The 16,725-nt window shown below is 41.4% G+C and overlaps 1 protein-coding gene across 3 annotated transcripts in view; it reads left to right on the forward strand.

Moving 5' to 3' along the window:
• The window catches only part of prmt3 (protein arginine methyltransferase 3), a 195,549-nt gene that overhangs the window by 161,564 nt on the left and 17,260 nt on the right, over positions 1 to 16,725 (forward strand). For all 3 annotated transcript variants that reach the window (XM_069904895.1, XM_069904900.1, XM_069904905.1), the window contains exons 14-15: positions 4,421 to 4,471; positions 7,083 to 7,170. In XM_069904895.1, coding sequence (XP_069760996.1) covers positions 4,421 to 4,471; positions 7,083 to 7,170 — 139 coding nt within the window. The remainder of the gene's footprint in view (positions 1 to 4,420; positions 4,472 to 7,082; positions 7,171 to 16,725) is intronic.

Genomic DNA, 16,725 nt, shown 5'->3' on the forward strand with positions numbered 1-16,725 from the left:
TCCAGGTAAGTGGTCCAGTGACATACTTCTTCATAGCTTTGGGGATGTGGAGTTCAAATGTGATCTCCAGTGATGTCTGTGTTCAATTTGTACATCTCCAGACCATATATGGGTTTTTCCTGGTTCTTCCCACATCCTGAAAATGCTGGAGCAACTAAGCAGGTCAAATAGCATACTTTACCTAGCAACTATAATGATACATTACCAACATTTTGGGTTTGAGCCCTTCATCAAGGTATGAGCAAAATGAGGGCAGGCACCTGAACAAAATAGAAGGGGGGGAGGGGGCAGGGAGAAGAGCACAGTCTCACAGGCAGGAAGTAATTGCTGAATGAGGGAACAAGGGAATACCAGCAAACAGGGAGAGGGAGAATGGCTGTGATGGAGAGATAAGGGAGTGAGGAGAGGGAGAGCGGGGAGTGGGCCAGCAGAAACCAGAGAAGTTAATGCCATCCAGTTGGAGAGTGCCCAGACAGATTATGGGGCATTGCTCCAGTTTATTGGTGGCCTTGGCTTGACGGTATACGAGGCTATGGATAGACGTGTCAGCACGGGACTGGGGTGCAGAATTGAAATGGTTGGCCACTGGGAGATCCCTGTTATTGATGTGGGCAGAGCGATCTCCCAATCTGCATCCAGTCTCTCTGATGTGGAGACGGTCACAAAGGGAGCACTGGATGCAGCAGATCACTCCAACGGATACACAAGTGAAGTGTTGCATCACTTGGAAGGCCCGAAAATGTGGTTGGTTAAATACTTTAGAGTATAGGCAGTCCCCAGGTTACGAACGAGTTCCGTTACCTGGGTCTGTCCATAAGCCGAATTTGTACGTAAGGTGAAACAGATACTTACGGTTCTTATTGAGCGTTTGTGAGGTAACTATGCACATTTATGCACATGCGCGAATTGGGTAACAGCCTGTTCCTAAGTACGAGTTGTTTGTAACCCAGACACTTGTAGCCCGGAGACTGCCTGTCTGTGAAATTGTAAAGAAAATATATGAGGGGCTTAATTTAATTTTATTTAATTTAGACATACAGCACGGTAACAAGCCTTTTGGCTCAAGAGCTTGTGCCACCCATTTACACCCAGTTGACCTCCAACCCCAGTATGTTTTTGAATGGTGGGAGCAAACTGGAGTACCCAGAGGAAACCCACACAGACGCGGTGAGAACTCCTTACAGACAGTGCGGGATTTGGACCCTGGTTCTGATCGCCAGCGCTGTAACAGCGTTGCACTAACCGCTACACTAACTGTGAAGCTACACTAACCGTGCCAGATTGATGGGCTTGGGAGAGAGGGAAAATTGCAGGAGTGCAGGCAAAATGGGACTGATGGGATTGCTCCCTTGGGAGCTGGCATGGACATAATGGGTAGAAAGGCCTCCATCTGTGCAGCTACTAAGATAAAACAAGAGCATTCGGGCCTGATAGCATCATGTCACAACACATAGCCAGAGGGCGTCTGTGGTACAACAGTAAAATGGTTTCTGTGTACATTGGGACAGTTCTGAAAGCTTTTGTCATGGATGCAAATTTGTTTCCTGCCAGAAAATAATGTGCAATTTGCTCACTACTGTTTGTGCTCTCTGAAGCACCTGGATGTTGTAATTGCCTCATGGCCATTCCTCAGACTGCACAAAATTCCATAGCCTCAAGCACGAAGGTCATTTTTGATTGATGTTCTTCCTCGAACTTGCTTATATAATGAGACCAATCTGATGAGAGAAATCAAAAGAGCATTTTTCCTGTTTATATGATTTATTTTGCGCATTCGATCCCAGAATATATATATATATATATATATATTTTTTTTTTAACAATGACCATCTTGAAACTGGTGCACGTGCTTTTGTACTATTTGTGACGTGTGCTTGGTGATCCTGAAAGGTGACAACATGGTATTTTCTTCATCGAACACATTAAATTTGATACAGCGGAGCTCAGCAGAGAATCCCAGGATAAATGACCCATTTAAAATTTAAATTTCTCATGTTTCCACATCCTGAATTAATTCTACTTTTTGCATTTTCAAATGTATCAAAGACAGTGCTGTTTGATTTAAAATCTAACGACTTGGAACTTCAAAGAAAATGGAATATTTATGAAGGCTGGGCTAAGTCCTGATATCCAACAAAAAGTATGGTCACTGAAGTTCATGTTTTAAAAAAATTGTTAGTTTTTTTGGGTTTCTTGTTGGTTCCTCGCAGAAGGTGGCAGGTGGCTTGTTTTTTTTTGAGATGGGAATTCATCTGTTTTAATTTTTCTGGAAGATTAACAAGACTGTTTAGTAACCGCTGCAGCTGTTGGCTTGTAAAGATTTTAATTTATTTGTCCTTGACCCATGCTGTTTGCCTTGACGAGGTATTTATTAGGAACAAAAGACCAAATTATCCCCAAAATTGCAATGCCTCCCATCTAGTTTCCCGTTTGCTTTTTTGTTAGCCTTCAGCTGCTGTTGTTTATCAAGGATTTCTTAATAGTTACTGTATCCCGGATTAAGTTACCCAGAAACAAGAAAGGCAATCATAGTTATGGTGAGATAACTCCAGTCTATTGACCTTGCTCTCCAGGGAGCTTTGGAAGTGAAAGTGTAGTCACTTGCCTCCCATTTTCCTCATTTAACACTTACCAAGAGAGGCTGTCAGAGCAAGAGATGGCTGCACACGATAGATTGCAGTGGTAGCCAGCAACCAAAGGACATGATCCGAGTGAAGATGGCATGTAGCTTCATGGAGGAAGAGGAGAGCATGTATTGATCGCCGCAGTTCTGTAACCGAGAATAATTGGTGCTTCTTGGGTGCGATTAGAATTCATCAGCCCTTGTCATATAATTTTGTTCAATTGTGTTGCACAAACCTTGTTCAATCTGACTTGCCAATGTCAATATGCACTGATTAGCATTAATCTGTTCTGGAGGTGAATTAACAGGCTCTGCCATAATTAAAAAGAAAAAATCCCCTGGAGCCAAGTGTTAATTTATAACAATTATATGAAGTGCAGGGCTTGACCAGGAACCAGACAAGATTTCATCTCCTCTGCTATATTCAATGCAGCATTACAGTCCATATTATTTATTTATCTATTTTTGACCCAAAATCTGTATGGAACGATGGTAAGCTTGCTGCAGAGAAATGGATCGGAAGTCAATCCATAGGACCATACAAGTGGCAGAGAGGATCTCTGGAGTCTCCCATCCCCCATTGTCATGATCTACCAGGATCGCTGTCTGAATGAGACGTGCAAAATCATTGAGTACCCCTTCCACCCTGCACATAGCAGCTTTCAGCTACTCCTGTTGGGAGAGAGATACTGGAGTGTCAGAGCCAGCACAGTGAGAATGCTGAATGACCAAAGAAACTGCTCACACTAACCATCCGAGACTCCACTATGCTCAAAACAATATTAATTTATCTGTATATATAAATACTTGTCCTGCATATTTATAGTGTGTCTGTATGTGTATGTGTTATGCCTGGTGGGTATGTCTACATGTTTTGCACCGAGGACTGGAGAATTCGGTTTCGTTGAGTTCAACTTAGATGATAATAAACTTGACTGCATGTTCAATCTGATTGATTTTAAAGATATAAATAACTTATCCACTGAATTCAACCAAAAGCAGCGAAACAGCAGCAGAAATATTCACACTCACCCAAAATGTCTTGCACACTGGCAGGGCAACCTTGCTTTCCCAAAAATAGCCAACCAGCTCGGCATTTGGGCCAGTCCCATATGCCTGCATTTAGTCTATTTTCTTCTAATTTATTGACCTATAAACTCTTACCCTTTGGCCAAAGCTACTTGGTTCAGTGAAATCCAACCAAATGGACTTTTTACGCAGCTTTGATTAAAGATTATGCAAAATCCTTCCTTTGAAATACTTTTGGCTTCCCAGTTGTCCTTCATCCATATTCTGCTGCATCGTTCCTCAGTTCTGGAATTCCCTCACTAAACCACTTTGTTCTCCCTCATTAAACCATTTTGCTCACTTCTATCTCTAACGTGGTCCTTTGAGACCATCTCCTTGGCCAAGCTTTTGGCCACCTAACCTCTCAGCTTTTTTGCATTGAATGTCATATTGTTGAGTACTGTCTCACAATGCCTTGTTGCGTTGAAACTTTCATTTAAACTCGGGTTCTTCTTATTAAACCGGAGAGTTTCTCTGTGAGGATGTTATTCTGCAGAGTTGTGGAGTTATTTCTCTTAGTATTGGTAAAAATGTCAGACAAATGGTTCAAGATACTGCACAATATTTGTCACAAATGTTTTTTTTTGCAGTGAAGGAATAATGTGACAAAATCACTCAATGAAAATTGTGGCAACAATAAATCATGAATGTCTTGGTTCTGCTGTAACATTATTCAGAGGACTCTCCACATTTATGTTTTTGTGATTTTATGTTTTGCTTTTATTTCAGGCAATTTCTGGCTACTTTGATGTTTCGTTTGAGAAGAATTGCAGCACTAAGGTAAAGACTTCCAACAGCAGGGCTCTGTTCAAAGCATATACTGTACAATTATCAGAGAATAAAATGCTTGCTAACTTAATTGCAAAGCTGTTTTGCCCGAAAGCATATAATGTAGTACAGAAGGGGGGCCACTCAGCATATTTCTTCCTGTGGCAGCTCACTTCTCTATATGTTCCCTGTAGCCCCACATATGTTTACTTTCCAAGACCATAAAGTGCCTGCCATAATGTTTTTTTTTTCCCTTTATTTGCCCCTATTCTCCACAGTTTTAAATTTATAATCAAACAATTCACATGCGATTAAAGTCCACATTCCAGATTTTATTCAGGTTATTTGTATGCATTTAGTTACCACGCTGCTGAAGATCCAGCTGCGATGGATGGGTCACGTCTCCAGAATGGAGGACCATCGCCTTCCCAAGATCGTGTTATATGGCGAGCTCTCCACTGGCCACCGTGACAGAGGTGCACCAAAGAAAAGGTACAAGGACTGCCTAAAGAAATCTCTTGGTGCCTGCCACATTGACCACCGCCAGTGGGCTGATAACGCCTCAAACCGTGCATCTTGGCGCCTCACAGTTTGGCGGGCAGCAACCTCCTTTGAAGAAGACCGCAGAGCCCACCTCACTGACAAAAGGCTAAGGAGGAAAAACCCAACACCCAACCCCAACCAACCAATTTTCCCCTGCAACCGCTGCAATCGTGTCTGCCTGTCCCGCATCGGACTTGTCAGCCACAAACGAGCCTGCAGCTGACGTGGACTTTTTACCCCCTCCATAAATCTTCGTCCGCGAAGCCAAGCCAAAGAAAAGAAGTTAGGCCATGTAGAAATTACAGTACTTTTTTTTTAAACAATGTCCCCCCACTTCAGGGCATCATGTTTGAGACATTTGGCTGTTTGTGATTAGTTGAGTATGTTTAATTGCTTCATTGTTGCAGGTATGAGAGCCAGGCTTGCTTCTAAGCTTTTAATCGCCTTTGGAGTCTGTCATTGCCATTTCTCAACGTGAGGACCTGAATTGTACTGATGAAAGTCAAAGTCATTATGAGACTGAAAAACAAGAAAGAAACAGTAAGAGACACCACCAAGCCTTAGGATTACCAAAATTAAATATTCGGAACATTGTTAAGAAGAAAGAGCACACTGGTGAACTCAGTAAATCAGAAAGCAACTGGTCGGCCAAGGAAGACCTTCACTTCTGATGATGAAAGAATTCTTATCGTAATGAAGAAAAATCCCCAAGCACCCGTCCAACAGATCAGAAACACTCATCAAGACGTAGGTGTGGATGTGTCAATGACTCCTGTCCACTGAAGACTTCATGAATAGAAATGCAGAGGCTACACTGCAAGATGTAAACCACTAGTTTGCCATAGAAAACAGGATGGCCAGATTATAGTTTGTCAAGAAGCATTTAAAAGAGCCTGCAGAATTTTGGAAAAAGGCCTTGTGGACAGATGAGACCAAGATGAACCTGTATCAGAGAGATGGAAAAAGCAAAGTGTAGAGGCATAAAGGAACTGCCCAAGATCAAATGGAAACCACGGTGAAACACGGTGGTTGTGGTGTAATGGCTTTGCATGTATGGCTGCCACAGGTACCGACATACCTACCTTCATTAATGGCAGTAGCAAAATGAATTTAGCTGCTTGTTCGAGCAAATCCCTCCAAACTTCATCCTACATCAAGACAATGATCCCAAACGTATTGCTAAAGCAACAAAGGAGGTTTTCAAACCTAAAAACTGGAAAATTCTTGAATGGCCAATTTAGTCACCTGATCTAAATCCAATTGGGCATGCCTTCCATATGCTGAAAGGAGTTAAGCCCCCGAAACAAGCAGGAGCTGAAGATGGCTGCAGTAGAAGCCTGGTAGAGCATCACCAGAGAAGATACTTAGTACCTGGTAATGTTTATGAATCATAGACTTCAAGGAGTAATTGAATGCAAGGGATATGGAAGAAAGTGCTAACCGTGAGTACATACCATTGACCCAAATATTATGGTCCCCTGAAATGAGGAGACTATATATAAACACTGCTGTCACTCTACATGGTTCAACCAAAAATGTGCACAAATAACCTTGAATAAAATCTGGAATGCACACTTTAATCACATGTGAATTACTTGATTATAAATTTAAAACTGTGGAGCACAGGGGGAAATCAAGAAAAAAAAAGTGTCTTTGTCCCAAACATTATGAAGGCACTGTATGTCCATTGAAAGTCAATATTGAATCTGCTTCCACACTCCTTGTAAGCAATGTATTTCAGTGCATCATAACTTGTTTCTTTGAAAAGAAAATGCCACATCACTTTCCAAAACATATGGCTGGAAACTCAAGAATGTTGTTGTTATTTCTCTCCCTATTGTTTCTTTATTATAAGATGCTGAAGCGTTAGGATTGAGATTAAATCTTTGGCAAACTTCAAACAAAGCAAAACTCCTGCCAAAACTGGATTTACAGAGCTGATCCACTCCAAAGGTCCTTCTATCATATCTGGTCAGATTGTTGTGGGAGGCATGTGGCTGAGATTTCACAGGGTGCTGGTCATGTACACTTCTTTTGAAATATTGTCTTTCACCAGATACCTTTGTTTATTGGTTTCCAGGTATTGTTCTCCTCTGGTCCAAGAAGCACCAAAACTCACTGGAAACAAACCGTATTTCTTCTAGAGCACCCAATCGCAGTAAAAAAAGGTAACTCGTTTGTGCAGCATTTACCTTGACACAAAATTGAGGCCTTGACAAGTGAACCTAGCTTTGGATAGCTAATTGTTCTCGTTATGATGACACAAATCCAAATGTTAAGATGTATTTAGTAACCACTTTGTTTTAAAATGGTATAGTAATTAAACTGGACAACAAAGATTTTGCTTCCTGAATGCTTTTGGATGTATTTTATGGATTTTGGTCATCTGATCTTGAAAATCACCTTAAAAGTTTCTAATCTTCTTCCTTTTTATTTAGATATAACCTACTTTTGAGATTTCCAGTCATATTTTAAGTCTACTAGTATATTGCCCACAAGGCAAGCTGTTTTCATCAGTCCAAGCATGCCTAGGCATGCACTCAGTACAGGTGATATGTCAATGTTGTCTTAGGGCTGGGCATGGTTAGTCAAGATAAATGCTTCTTCTTTGGCTTGGCTTCGTGGACGAAGATTTATGGAGGGGGTAAAAGTCCACGTCAGCTGCAGGCTCGTTTGTGGCTGACAAGTCCGATGCGGGACAGGCAGACACGGTTGCAGCGGCTGCAGGGGAAAATTGGTGGGTTGGGGTTGGGTGTTGGGTTTTTCCTCCTTTGCCTTTTGTCAATGAGGTGGGCTCTGCGGTCTTCTTCAAAGGAGGTTGCTGCCCGCCAAACTGTGAGGCGCCAAGATGCACAGTTTGAGGCGAGATCAGCCCATTGGCGGTGGTCAATGTGGCAGGCACCAAGAGATTTCTTTAGGCAGTCCTTGTACCTTTTCTTTGGTGCACCTCTGTCACGGTGGCCAGTGGAGAGCTCGCCATATAACACGATCTTGGGAAGGCAATGGTCCTCCATTCTGGAGATGTGACCCATCCAGCGCAGCTGGATCTTCAGCAGCGTGGACTCGATGCTGTTGACCTCTGCCATCTCGAGTACTTCGACGTTAGGGATGAAAGCGCTCCAATGGATGTTGAGGATGGAGCGGAGACAATGCTGGTGGAAGCGTTCTAGGAGCTGTAGGTGATGCCGGTAGAGGACCCATGATTCGGAGCCGAACAGGAGTGTGGGTATGACAACGGCTCTGTATACGCTTATCTTTGTGAGGTTTTTCAGTTGGTTGTTTTTCCAGACTCTTTTGTGTAGTCTTCCAAAGGCGCTATTTGCCTTGGCGAGTCTGCAGACAGGCGATAAAAGCAGTTCACATATACAGATGCTGTGCATTACATTCCTATGGATTGAATGCATGTAGATGCACATATTCTTCAGGCAATTGCATAGTGAGTGTACTTAACAATAACATTTACTGTCTTCAGGAAGATTCAATGCAGCAGAATCGCAACAGTTGTGATACATTCTGTTACATTTGTGGCGTGTATATGCTCGGGGTTCAAAGATGCAGCATGACTGCACTTATTAAGAAAGCCGATGAACTCTACTTTGGTTGTAAAATTGGTGACCAAGACAAACCCTGGGTTCCTTACACTTGCTATGCCACATGTTCAGCCAACCTGAGAACTTGGCTCAGCATCATTAGGCAATTAAACATGTTAAATTCAATAAAAGTTCATTTAATGTTTCTCCAACTTCCTACGTGATACAGCAAATCTGAAATTATCTTTGTGTTCCGCTTGAAGTTGTCCATCATAATCAATTTTTTTTTCGGAAGCAAAGGTTTTGAAAAAAAAAATGTCCAATGTTATTGTGTTCATTATTAAGCAACACGATGATATGAAATTAATGGTTAATTTGGCTCGCAGATTTGATGACTTTTATGTTTGCCAAGTTGAAAACTGATGGCAGGATGAGTTCAGAGATTAACCTGTGTTTCTACCAGTGGACAGATCGGGCCAGCTGCCCTCCACTTTGGGGTTTACCACAAAAAGTCTCTGCATTGCATCAAATAAATTACATCTGTAGAAGTTTACATGCTGTGTTCCCTCGATTCTCAGGTGTAACCTGCAGGGAAAGTGCCATTGTCTTTTTGAGACTCACCAAATGCATCAGAGATAAACATATCTGATATCAGGCAGATCTCATCTGGTTAAATGAAGGTAAAAAGCTGACGAAACAGCAATAATTTAAAATGATGTGACCTAAATTTGGCAAAATATAATTAATGATCCATGTGTTTTAATTAAATTTCAAGCATCAGATTTTTACTTCCTTTAATGTCTTGCTTTGATTCAAATTGTTTTGGTCTTTCCCGCATGGTGATGTAAAAATATAAAAGTACACTAATTAAACCTTCTTGATTTCATGACCTTGATGAATATGGGTGTGGGGCCGAGAGGAATCTTTCCCTTCAGGACCCTTTCACTTTCAACTCCATTGCATCCGTGAAATTACTTGGATGTTTTCAGTCCCCGTTAGTTTTCTTCAGTCATTAGTTTTCTTTCTTTGGCTGAGGAATAATCTCCAACTTGTTCATTTTTGGGGATTCAGGCTCAGAAATCCTTAGAAATCAAGAGTTCTATCAAGCTTAATTGTTTATATTCAGGTTAAAATTTGGCTTGCGTCAAGATGTGTAACTGTAGAAGGAGGCTGTTCCCCGTGAGAACCTTATGGAGCTTGGTGACAGGTACCAGTCAGAAATTCAAATGGTTGCAGAAGATTTGTTTGAAATGGATCAGTGGATGTATTGGTTAAAAATAATTATTTTCATAATTCATCCATAAAACTGACAACACATGCTTCCTAATCTATTGATAATTAAAATCAGAATTTTTTTTTAGACTTGGGAAAAATAGTCATGACTCAAATGTTGGCTGTCCATTTTTCTCCATGAACGCTGCTTTACCCGCTGGTCCTTCCAGCTTCTTTTTTTGCTGAAGATTCCAGCATTGCATTTTCCAGTTTTTAGGGCCATTTTGGCCCACTGGTCCGTGCTGCCCAATTTGCACCCAGTTATAACCTAGTCCCCCGGTATGTTTCGAACAATGGGAAGAAACCGTAGTTCCTGGGGAAAACCCATGCAGACACTGGGAGAAACTCATTATAGACAGAACGGGATTCGAACCCTAGTCTGGGTCGCTGGTGCTATAAAGGCATTACTGCTACACCAATCGTTCTGCCCCTGATTATTTGGGCATGCCCACAGATTTTAAGATAAGTAAACAAACCTTCAATGGCACCTAAACTTATCCTAATGTGTAAAAGGTGAGGCTTTACATGTTAGTAGAGGTAGGACTTGTTTGCAGCACAGGTTTCAAATCACATGTTCCACTTCAACTGAAGCATGTTGTTGCAAGATATAAATATTAAATACCATATACGTCAGTGTATAAGCCGGTATTGAATGTTAAAAATATCACCCCAAAACCAGGGTTGTCTTATACGCCAAGAATAAAATCCAAACCTTTACACTCGAAGTCTCAGCACCTGCCCCCGCAGGGTCCATCCACTAAGTCCGACTGCCATCGGCTCTGTTCATGCTTGAAATGGCCTGTTAAAGGAGCCGATGATGGTTTATTTTTAAATATGCTAATATAATTTAAGCCTTTATTGGGTAATTTGCTTTTAAAATGTTGTGACAGCATCACTCCACTTGTCAGTGGTAAGTGCCAGACGGAGTAGTCTTATACAGTGAGTATAGCTCGAAAACCTACATTTTAAGTGGAAATTCTGGGGGTCATCTTATAGATGAGTCATGTTATATGCCGGCATTTACAGTAACTGTTGGCAATGCTGGATTGAAGCAATTGGGCCAATATTATTATGTTCTGAACAGTGACATACTTGCAGCACTTTATGGAAACCAGGTGTCACGTGCACCATTGTTTAACAATTTGTGCTATTGTTCTTCACTGTTGGCAGAACTTCAATTCCCCTGGGCTCCCCATCACCAGTACATCGCTGTTTTCCTTCTCTAACTTTTTTCTCTCCTTCCCCCCCCCCGCCCTTCCTGATGGTCTCTTCCTCTACCTGTCTATCCACTTCTCACACCTGTCCTTTCGCCTCTGGCTTCCTCCCGAAGCTTCTTTCACCTCTTAACCAAGTCGAGGCTGGGGGGAAGAGCCTGAATTGTTGACTGACCATTTCTCCAAGTGGATGCTGTCTGACCTGCTCAAGATTGGAGCATCTACAGCTTTTGTGTTTCTCACGAGTTAATCATTGTTCGTTTGGTTGTGAGGGAAGGTGCAGGGATAGCTTGAACTTGTATCAACCCAAGATCACAAAAATTAAAAATGTAACCTGCTTCATTATAATACGGTATATATTAGTGTAATTACAACAGGCTTACAGAAACTATAAAAAAATGTATGCAGTATTAATATACAATTACTTCATCCAAATCAGTTAATTGGAATTAAGTAAGATCTCTGTTTTTGTCACTTTCTTTTGTCAGACATTGAAAAATCCATGAACACATTTTAAGCAGTATTTTGTCTTCCCCTCTTTTATAAATGGCCTGTTCAAGTTATAATTGTAAGGCTGGCTTTAAAATGATCCTTGTGTTTTGCAAGTATACTTTTCCATTCGAAAGCACAGATCTGATATGAAATTATCTTGTGACATTTGGCATTAAATTGAGATTTTATATCCTTCATTGCCTTTCGGTACATTCAGTGTGTCTACTGATTCCTTGCATTTGGCAAGATCTCAACAGCTGTAGGTGCAGTGTTCTCTTTTTAAACTATCTTTTATCTGTTGATACTTTAGCAGAACATTTTGTGCAAAACTCTCCAACAGCCTTTGTCATTCTGGGAGAATGAGAGAGGCTATTTGCTGCCCTGCTGTGTAAATTTAACATTCCACTGTTGTCTTTTTAATGAATTTCAATTCTCTATTAATCTGCATATGGCAACAGAGTAGAGAGTACTAATCGCAGAAGATGTACAATAAGAGTGGGTGATGCAGCTAAGCTCCAGTAATAGTACACTTGTTCGTCCGGAAGCCCCAGAGCTGGATAAAAATCATCAGTCAATGGTGGATCATGATGACATTGACAAATTGGTCTTCTCAGTTCCAATAATATGCAGGTCCTGTGAAATCCAGTTAGGAGGATACCTTCTGGAAATGTACTCGGCAGTCAGATTATTTTCTTTGTAGCCAGTGCATTTAACCACGATTGTGTGTTTTTTAAAATTCAGTATTTTCCCATTAATTCAAATTGAAGGCCGGAAGATAAATGTCCTTTCTTTTCCAGTTCTGGTAATCCCTCACTCACACTGTCAGGTCCTGAAAGGGGAAACTTCTTTTTAATTGAATGCATTTATTGCATTTTAACACTTCACCTCTGTTTCAACTTCGACAGATTGTTATTTCCCCTCCTCCCCACCCCTCGGTTTTTTTTTATTTCTAATTTTTCCTTCTCACTCTATGAAAGTTTACCCTTGAGTGCCCTTCACTTGCCAGGCCTCATCAATCAATGCACAAAACTCTTGCTCAAAGGGCTAGCAATGTGAGGTTTGATTTTCCCCCCCACCCCCCCCCCCCCCCCACCTCTCGGAAGGATTTTGATATTTGCTGACTTGTGTTTAATCAGTACTTTTGAAATTCAACATCAGTTCTGCATGGATGCAGTGATCACGGTAGAAGATTGCGAGTCGCATCCTTGCAGCTTGTGCACTGCAGCAAATTTGATGCGGCAAATCTTTTCAGCTGAGGATTATTCCTAGAACAAGGCTGCAGCAATCGGGATTACTGATTACACATGCTCATTCCAGCCTGGGCTGCAAAGCAGTTTGATCACTTCAAAGGGCAGTGTAACACTCTAAATTTGTATCTGTTGCAGAAATCAAATCAGGGCTTACTGGGGTATTTCATAAGAGGCGAACCATTCAATGGCATGGTTCTACTTTTGTGACAGTTCGTCACAAGATGCTCTTATTGACCTAATGCAATTTTTTAATTTAAAAAATAATTTAGACTTACAGCACGGTAACAGATCCTTCTGGCCCACGAGCCCACACCAACCAGATACACCAATTAACCTACAAACTCAATACTTCTTTGGAAGGTGCGAGGAAACCAGAGTACCTGGGGGAAATCCACACAGTCGGGGGAGAACTTTTGAACTCCTTGCGCTGGATTCCAACTCGGGTCGCCAGCGCTGTCATAGTGTGGCGCTAACCATGCCGCCTTTCCCATGCAGAATAAGTGAACCACAGTGATGACCTTAAAATGTCGGTAATTTCTGATATTTCATTGTGACGTAGAGTCTTTTCGGCCCATTGTGTCTGCGCTGTTTTTCAGAATGTGTCCATCAATCATGTTACCCCACTTATTTCCCTGTAACCTATACTCTCTCAGGTTATTCGCCTCTAGTACTCAACCCGAAATGTCGACAATTCCTTTCCGCTCATAGATTCTGCTCAACTCGCTGAGTCCCTGTGATTCCCCTGGTGCCAGTGTTGGCATCTGATAATAATTTACAATAATCAATGTATTTAGCATGTGAAGGGTCTCACAGAGTCAAGAGGAAATATTAAAAATTAGAAATGAGGCAGGAGTTGAAATCATAATCTGTCAAAGTTGAAAATTAGCTGTTAAAATGCTGCAAATGGAAGTATGGAAGGTCCCACTTGAAGGGTCTGACAGTGACTGAGGGATCTCAGGAGCTGGCGAGGAAGGTGCGTTTATCTTCTGCAGAACTCTGGCTTCCAACTTGAATTAAGGGGAAGAGAGTGGATAAAAAACTACATTCTTGGGTCAGTGTACATCTGGGATGAGGGAGGAAGCTGAAGAATCCAAGGGACATGTGCGCACACTGGAAGAATGGCAAACTCCACACCGACACTGGAAGAACGTGCAGGGCGTACTCATTAAGACTACATGTGCATCTGTGGCCTTTGAAAACATTGCCATTGAATGCAAAAATTTATATTTGCACATGGATGATCGTTAAATAGTTTGGCTAAGTTGCTTTGGTGACTAACATTGGAAAAGCCCAGGTTTGAGCTTTGCTTGCCTCTCTCTTCTGGCTTACCCAACTCAGCAGAAATTCGGCTGTGCCTGCCACCTTTGCAGTGACATAACCTCCCAAAAATAAAACCTTGAGATAATTTAGAAAGAAGCCTCACCTGAAGCTCAACCATCCGTAATTATGGCTACTCACCCACAGCTGCCTGGTTCTCATCTCTTGAGAAAAGACTCATCTCCCTTTCTACCAAGCTTTTCATTTTGGACTCCATGTCTCAGTTTTCCAGGACATCCAACATGCACACATGCGCCGTGTCCTGGATTTTACCCTTGGATCCAGTCCATATGATGAAAGGTTAATAATAGCTAGAGTCCAAAGGGTTAACACAAGCCAAGTTCAGTGAATAAAAATTTCTTTCTAATAGTTTTCTAAGGATGAACATGACCAAAACATGTGTGTCTCATCAGTCATTATGTGGACTTCACAAGCTAGAAATGGATGGATCTCTCCCCATCTATTGCATGTCAATCTGATCAGCATGGTGTGACGCGCACCTCTCGTATGGGCCACCTTTGCCACTCATTGAATGAGTATCTTGTGCACTTTTAGTTGTAGCATCCACTGTGATGTTAGAAGGCCTACAGTTTAGCCTGAAGATGTTTAGCCAGATCTAATGATTTCAGCAATGATGCCTTTTATTTCTTCAGTCAGGTAGCCATATCGTGGTGCTCGTGTACATAGGTTTGTTCAAAAATGGATATTGAACTGTGGGTTTTGGATGAAGTTGTTGCCTTTTGGCCAATGTAAATCATGACTGGAAGGGATTCATTTAATGCTGCAAAAAAATTAGAATCTGCTGAAGGAACTCAACAGATTGAGCAGCTGCGATGGGAGCAAATAATTGTGAACATCAAGGCTAAGATGGTCAGTGCAGTTCAGTTTGGGTAAAACCAGTTTTGGATTTCTGGAGAATTTTTTTTTCTGTTGCCAGGAGTTCATTTGCAGTTGAGGAAAATCTTGCAGATGCTGGAAATCTGAAATAAAGCTGAGAATGCCAGAAATGCTCAGGTGGTCGAAAAATCATCCAAGGAGAGAAACAGAATGAATGTTTCAGGTCGAAGACTCTTCATTAGAACTGGATTAGTGGTTCTGATTGAAGCACAGATACTACCTGATATTCTGACTATTTCCAACAATTTATGTCATGATTAATAAGTTTGCAAAACAGTACTGAAATTGGCGAATAGTAAAGAAGGTTGCAACATGATCCAGATGAATGGAAGAATAATGGGACGGAATTTAATTCGCGCAAGTGTGAGGTGTTGCACTTTGGTAGGTCAAACCAAGGTAGCACATAGTCAGTTACTGGAGGAACTCTGGTGAGTGTTTATAGAACAAATAAATTTGGGGGAATACTCTCGGTACACAAGTTACAGGGTGGTGAAGATGCTTGCCTTCATCACTCAAGCTTTTGAGCACAGGAGCAAGGATGTCAAGTTACAACTGAACAAGATAGTGATGAGACCACATGGAGTATTGCACACAGATTCGTCACCCAGCAATATGAAAGATATCACTAAGCCGTAGAAGGTGCAGAAAAAAATTGTGAGAATGTTGCCAGAACTGATAGGCTTTGAATAGGAAGGAGAGACAGAGCAGGCTGGGACTTTTCTACCTTTTCTACCTGTAAAGTACAACTTTACAGAAGCTTATAAAATCACGAAGGGCATAGATCAGGCATTTACCTCAGTTAAGGGAATCTAAAACGAAAGATTTAAAAGGGATCTGATGGGCTCTTGCTGCAGAGGGAGATGAATATGGGCTGTCCCTGGGTTATGAGCATCTGACTTACGGACAACTCATGCTGAAAAACTACATGTGGCTTCATAAGTCCAAAAAAGAATGCCGTCCACCATTTTGAGCTGGATCACATTGCCGTTGATGATCAAAATCAGCATAACATGCCTGATAGCCTGTAATTCAGTGCAAAAAAAGCCTTAAAGCCTTTTCAGTTATTTAAAAGATGGACGTGCAACAAATTCCAACTTACCCACCAAAGAACAGATCTGTTTGTTACCCAAGGAGTGCCTGTATATGGAATTAGCTGCCAGAGGAACATTCAAAAAACATTAAGATAGGAAATGTTTGTAGGGATATGAGTTGATTGCAGGCAAACACAACCAGCTTGGTTGACATGGACATGTTGGGCCAAGAGTCTGCTTCTGTGCTATAGAACCTCTCTGACTGTTTACTGCCCACTTGCAGTTTACGCTTTCTTTTTGTTTCCAAAATCTCTGTTGAATAAAAAGTGCCGTTGTACATATTTAATCTTCACCTCATGTCCTGAAGTACAAATGTATCGGTGACTGTTTTCGTGTCCAAAATTCATTTCCCAAGACTGAAGTTTGAAAACAGTATCCAATGTGCAGTTGCCATACTCCCATGTACTTAACACAAATGATCAAAGACTTATTCTTCCCCTGAGGTTATTTTCTCACTTATGATAAGCCGGTGACTATCTATAATCATTGCTCTTTCATTAATCATGAGCTTTCAAGTGGATCAGTCTGATTTTTCCATGTAAAATTCAATTGTAGCAATTTAACTTGGCCACAAAAGTGGCCAACATTGATAATTGTGTTTAATGCAGTGAAATGATCCGTGATCCACTTTGTTGTGTTGGCACTGATCCAGAGTTTGAA

This window comes from Narcine bancroftii, chromosome 1 (genome assembly GCF_036971445.1).
Source record: "Narcine bancroftii isolate sNarBan1 chromosome 1, sNarBan1.hap1, whole genome shotgun sequence".
NCBI lineage: Eukaryota > Metazoa > Chordata > Chondrichthyes > Torpediniformes > Narcinidae > Narcine > Narcine bancroftii.